The sequence below is a fragment of the Buceros rhinoceros genome, unplaced genomic scaffold, assembly GCF_000710305.1.
Source record: "Buceros rhinoceros silvestris isolate BGI_N320 unplaced genomic scaffold, ASM71030v1 scaffold37330, whole genome shotgun sequence".
Lineage (NCBI taxonomy): Eukaryota > Metazoa > Chordata > Aves > Bucerotiformes > Bucerotidae > Buceros > Buceros rhinoceros.
In genome coordinates, this window is record NW_010388503.1 from 13,636 (window position 1) to 20,103 (window position 6,468).

General features: G+C 42.1%; 1 protein-coding gene across 1 annotated transcript in view; it reads right to left on the bottom strand.

Annotated features, from left to right (window-relative positions):
* Positions 1-6,468, bottom strand: part of HIPK1 (homeodomain interacting protein kinase 1) — a 21,322-nt gene that overhangs the window by 9,584 nt on the left and 5,270 nt on the right. The window contains exons 2-7 of the mRNA XM_010146123.1: positions 4,933-5,056; positions 2,625-2,744; positions 1,764-1,850; positions 867-1,051; positions 418-580; positions 13-55 (exon numbers count right to left, since the gene is read on the bottom strand). Of these exons, the coding sequence (XP_010144425.1) occupies positions 13-55; positions 418-580; positions 867-1,051; positions 1,764-1,850; positions 2,625-2,744; positions 4,933-5,056 (722 nt within the window). The remainder of the gene's footprint in view (positions 1-12; positions 56-417; positions 581-866; positions 1,052-1,763; positions 1,851-2,624; positions 2,745-4,932; positions 5,057-6,468) is intronic.

A 6,468-nucleotide genomic window follows, 5' to 3' on the forward strand; every position in this document is an offset into this window, starting at 1 on the left:
AGTTTGCAGGGAAAAGAGTAGCAGCAGCGGTAAAATTGGAAGCCAATACACTGGCCTACGAAAAACAAAAGTAACTCAGATTTACCACTCGTTATTAACCAAACAACAGGAGCTATTGCTATACTGTGAAGCAGGCACCGGGAAAAGGTTTCAGGTAAAAAGTGTAAAACACACAGAAGAAAAAACATGAACTGCACCAACTTTACTTACGTTGCTGAACTGACAGGCAAATGTGACCAGGTGAAGTAAGAGACCAACCTGGCCTGAGTTTTGGGAAACTAAATTTCAAGACAAGACTACAAATTCTGGAGAGCAATTTAAATGCAGTATTTTGCAGAACAGGACCTGGCCTGAAAGCCCACGATTAAGACTACGCCATTTCTTCCATTAGTATAAAACAGCTACAAGATGCTATACCTGATTGTGCACTGTATTGAGCTGGTTGTTAAAGCTCATTGTCAGGTTTGTGCTTGTATTAGGAGCAACGTGAGTGGTGAATGGGCTCTTAATCTGATTCACTGTATCATACATATTAACTCTTCGCTTGCAGATCTCCATATTCTGAAAGCAAGATTTCACACTGAAACAGAATGACAGGAGAAAAGATCAGATATATAAAAAACAGTACAACCGAGACATGGCATATTCCCTACTTTATGCACCTGCCTTTAGGTTCAGGTTATTTTTTTCTAACGAACAAAGAATGTCCTAAAACACAAGCAGGAAGCTTATGAATCTTCCATTCCTTACACATGCCATTGCTGTTTTCAGATCCGCCAGAAACTGCAGAAAACAGCACTGACAGAAAGCAGAAAAGTGCTGTTCTATGTCTCCTGAAACAAAACAAGTCATCTAAGGAAGCCTACTGATTGCTGTGGGGGAAATCCAGTAGATGTGTCATCGTAACAAATGGATGGTTCAAAGTCTTCAGTGGAGTAATTCTCTTATCTGCATCAATGGTCAACATTTTCTTCAACAAATCAATATACTCCCTTCGGTCAGCCTTCTCTGCCAACATGTCGGTCCCTTCTAAGTCTGTAGACATATTCACCTTGAAAATAAAAAGACAGTAGTTCACGCAAACATGAATTTAATTGCTCCCTAACAATTCAGTAATTTCACATCATGCAGAAATTTATTAAGCATTTCTGTCTCTCAGCCACATTAATTTCTCCATTGCCTGGCAACGTGCTCTCATTTTTCACGTGGGGCTATAAGGGGCTAGGAAATCAAAATGGCAAGATTCTACATTCTCTGCACAAGCGTAAATTGATAACAGCTACAAAAGCAATAGAAAACTGAGACCAACATATTTAAGATTCAAGGCCTCATGATATTAAAAACACTCAGATACTCCTTCACTCTATCTCTGGAAACAAGAATAAAAAAAAATAGAACAATCTGTAGTTCCTGTCAACATTTCTGAAGTGCAGTAAGAGGCCTAATCTCAAACGCATCTGAAGGGGCTTTGCTTTCCTACTGCTTGACTACGTCTAGTGGTAACAGGCTGAGCACACTTGCTGCATCTACCAGATTAAGGCCTGAGAAAAACCAAAAAATTTCTAACAGCTTCATAACCAACATTCTGGTAAGTCTTTAATACAGAAATTTCTGATGCAAACTGGCACCACGGCAAACCTACATCACTGCTCTCAACGGCATGTGGAAGAGCACTGCTCCAGCAAAGGAGCCTCATTTTTAGCAATAGCAACAATGCCTGTAATTAGTCATGATTATCTGCGTGTTACAGGATCTCCACACACCTGCGCCATATCATCCAAACAGTTGAATATGTATTTCCGAGCTTCTTTTGATTTTATTCCTGTCTCCAACTCATGTTCTTCTGGGGTCTATAAAAGAAAGAGTTTGTTAATATAAACGGAAATATCACACTTTGATAAGCCAGCAAGAAGAGAGCCGACCCGGGTGATCTTTGCCTGCTTTAAGAAAAAATCACAGCCAGCAGGCCAAACCGAACCAGCCAGGGGTTCTCCTCTCCTCAACTGGAAAGACCATCCACTGCAAAGTGGAATTAACAGCTGGATGACTTCATTCCAAGGCTTCGTTTGGCAGTGCATTAGCCAGAAAATCTGAAGACTTCTGATTTATGAAGAGGCTATAAATATTTTAAACTCCTCTTTTACAGAGCAGAAGAAAGGCAAAATTCCCTTTCTTTTGCTGCTCAACTTTACAGGCAAATAGAGCACATCCGATTCCTTCCTGTCCTCTGCCAATAGATAAGCAGATTTCTGTTAACAGAAACTAACACAGACGACCATGAGATAACTCCCTATTTTAATCTTTGCTGTGTCAGGAGATGACAACAAGGTGACATCCTTCACCACGGCTGAGCAGCCACAATAAGGAACCATCACCTCAATTACTTTACACCCACTGTCTGCCAGTACTGCCGTGCACAGCTGCTACTGTTAGGGGAGAACCAGGAGGTCTGTGCAGTTTCTGAAATGAAATACACAAATCAGCTACATCTGAACAGCATTTCAAATCCAATCTTCACTCAGAACGTGTGAAGAATGTTTTCACAGCACACCTCAACTAGGTGTGGATTTATAACAAGTCCTCAATGAACAAAACAGCATTGAGGATTAAAAAGACAGACAAACCTTCAGCCTCCACAGTGGGTATCCCAAATTTGGATCTCTGTTAAAAAACCTGCTTGTTTTCGTTCCCGCACTGAGAAGATACTCCGCTGGAAGGCCTTGAGTTTGTGAAATATAACGAATCTAGGAAAGAAAATTACAAGAATGAGGACTCCCAATGTAAAGAACTCCTAGCTAATGGAGTAGCTATCAGTCAGGTTTGTTCACAGCAAATAGGAAATAAGCCTTAAATAAAGAATGCCCAGGTAACTGAAACTGAAAAATTAAAGGGACTATCTCAAATACTTAAACGGACACTAAACCTTTTCAATCGTATTATCTGCAGAAATTTCAGCTTTTAAATACATCTTTCTTAATCTATGGAAAGATTTTTTGCCCAAGTAATATGAGCAGACTGTAAGTTTAAGAGACATGGGTAGAGAAACACCAATAGTCTTTAACATCAGCAATGTAAGAAGTACACATTTTTAGAAAGTAATACCACAGAAAGTATCGCGTACGTGGGTGTAATTAAAGGCACAAGTATCCAAGCAACATGGCTGTGACTGGCTACACATACTCCAGACACACAGTCTGACAGTAACATCATGGCAAAGCTCTGACTGATCAGGAAAGCGAGACTAAACCTCTTACATCCTCAAAAACATTTAGCATACTTCACTTTACATTTAACTAAAAAAATAGCTCAGAATTTTGGAAAACACACCTGAATACTTGTGACGGCATCAATAAGACACTGGTAAACCATTAACCAATAAAAAGGTATGCCCAAAAGGAAAGAAAATATCAAGTTATGAAAAAACCACAGTAATAAGCTTTTTAATTGTTTCCCAGTTGCTAATGCTATCTGCTCTCAAGGTGTAGGGTGAGAAACACAACATCGCCTTTGTCGCGGCTCTCCCCTCAAGGGAGTCTTTTCAAAAGTTTAAGAACAAAACCCTGGCAAGTCCCTTTTATGAAATGAGGACTGGAAACACAGCGTTAAGGTAACTCGGCTTTGTTGGAACTATCAGTTACAGGTCCTTTAGCATGTCTCATTTCTTACTTGCAAAACTCCTCCTATTCCACTGTGCGAAAGCAGAGGAACAGCTTGTGACCCATACGAGTTTACTGACTCCCCTCACTAATGCCAGTGGATCTGGGGTCTGCAGTTGGGTACTTTTTGTACCTACACAATACTTTAGAAAAGAGTCCTGCTGTTTTCAGGAGACATAACTCTTGCTTTACAGCCAAAGGGTATTTAAAAAAATAACCACAAACCCCCAGCCCAGCCTATTCACTCATTCCTGGAGAGGTCCTCTCACAAGTTCTGCCTGAGCTTCTCTTGCTGCTGCAGAACGTCAGAAAACGTTGCAGTCAGTCACACCTAGTTTTCACGGGCAGTTTGGATATCACAATCAACCCCATGAAGTCGCACCTCATGCTGTCTCACAAGGGACTGCAAAATCCTGTCTATTAAGCAATGGAAATAGCAACTCCTCCTCACCCACCTACGTGAGCAGATAAGGCTCTTAGAATTACACAAAACTTGGGGCACAAGGAAACCACCACGCCACACCTCAGTTATTTTCTAACTCATTCTGGTCATTAAGGTACCACAGTGTTTCCTTTGGAAACTTACAGTGCTGGGAAGATATAATACAAGTAAGTTTTGAAGCTTAGTAAGTTTTCACGTATTTTATCACATAAGGAACACTACCAAGCACTGTAACAAATGAAAACCATGGTGGTAAAGTTACCCTCAAAACCCCTCTCACAGGGCTTTTTGTCCTGAGTAGCCCAGGTAATAATGCTGAGCATCCACGGAAAGAACTCATTAGTTCAAGATGCCTTTTCAGACTCCTGCCCTTGTATTTCAGACACAGCTTGGGGCTCACACTTTGCATTAAAAATGAGGGCTGCTGTAGGTATTAAGAGGACAGGAATGATAGGCTTGCTCTGCCTCTACACGGAAAAACTGCCCTCATGCTGAAATTACAGAGGACATTTCGAGTCAGAACACACATCTCGCTTTTGTTTTGGCAGGAAGGTATTTCAAGAGATTTGGGTTTGGAAGCCAGGGGGTTAACTGTAAATTGACTCTATATACTGGATAACTACCTTCAACTCAAGTTAAAACACCCAGAACTCCATGCTCTCCTGTTCAACAACAGAGACAGACAGGCAATGGGAGTATCACAGAGAGAAAACAAACATAATGACAGACAGCAGCGATTTGTATTAGGTGAAATTCGCCGTGGGATAGGCTGGGTTCAGAGGATCCATAAGACATCGATGTTCAAACATCCCCACATCCACCACACACTCTCACCTGATCATACTCAGATGCTCCTGGATACAGAGGCCAGCCTAGAAACAGCTCCGCTATCACACAGCCCAGGGACCACATGTCAATAGCTTCACAGAATGGTAAACCCAGGATGATTTCAGGAGCTCTGTGGAAGAAAAAGAAAAAAAAAAAGGTAAAATCTTTGACTCTGAAAATGAGCAGTTCTTTCCTGTAAATCACTCTGGGTAACACCCCTCCTTCTTTCCTCCAAGTACAAATCTGTGTGAAACTAAGGGATTTGTTATAAAGGAGAAGATGTTTCCTCAAGTGGCCTAACAGATCCCAACCTTTTTACCACTCAGCAGCACGGACTCATTTCATTGCTGTGGTACCCTTCGACCCCTGGGTGACCTTTATGCAACTGTAGTATGAAGTTACTCCTCCAGTAACTAGCTGAATTACACCTGACAGCATGTATGGTGTGAGGCGCCTCTGAGACAGTGCACGACCTACCCTAACAAAATGGAGAAAAGTTCTGGCAAACAGTGCTTGGACTTTTCTTGGGAGAAGGTCTCAAGATCCCAGGTGAGCAGCTGCAGAAAGCTCCTGTTGCACGTGGAAAAGAAATGCATCTGCACAACCAGAAAGGAGCTCTTTGGAGAGCTGCTCAGGTTCTATCAGCAGGCTTACACAGGGTTTGTTTGGAGAGTTTCCAGTTTAAAATGGATGGAGAGAACACAGCTGGAGATCGGGACTGCTTTGTGAGGTTGTGTTACAGGTTTCTGTGCGCTGAACCACACCTAATGCAAAATTTACCTGTCTGGCCTAGCCTTTACAAGATGGTGATGAAAAAAACTCAAACTCCAAGCAGAGTTTGCTTCTGCAACAGGTTGGAATTTCAGGGAGATTTCTGTCTGGAGCTGACTCATAACACCAAGGGATGCTTAAGTACAACTCTTCACCTACACAGTTCTGAAACAAAGTGATGCTGTGCTGTCAGGCTACACTCTGGCCATACATTTGCATACAGCACAAAACCCAAGTGCTGCAAAACCCAAGTGACTTGGTGTGGGAATTTACTCTGTAAAGTACAGGAAACACGAAAACCTTGATCTTCTTCACGCATAGCTAACTCCAGCACAAAGGAAGAAGACAGAAAAGTCCTGAACTCCAGGGCATTTTCTGGTTGTGACTCAGGTAGGATGCCCCAGGGCTTGTGTGACATTTCTGGTATTACAGTGTGGATATTTCTGTTGTTCAAAAAGGCTCTGAAACCAGTTCTGATTTTTCTGCAGTATGCTATAAAAAACAGGGCTTGCATAACACACAGGTGTCAACAGATCTGACACTCACCTCCTCCATGTTCAACCTGAGCGTACCTCCCAATTGTTTGTACATGGCACGAAGTGACTCCACAATTAATCACCCCTTGTGTCGCGGTGACACAGATACAGCTTTTGTTTTAGGTAACCACACGATTCCCATCAGCCAGTCTCCAAAACAAATGCTCTCACCCAGCTGCCCAGGCACAGTGCCCCTGAGAAAGCACAAGATCTATCAAAGATGACAGAGAGCTGA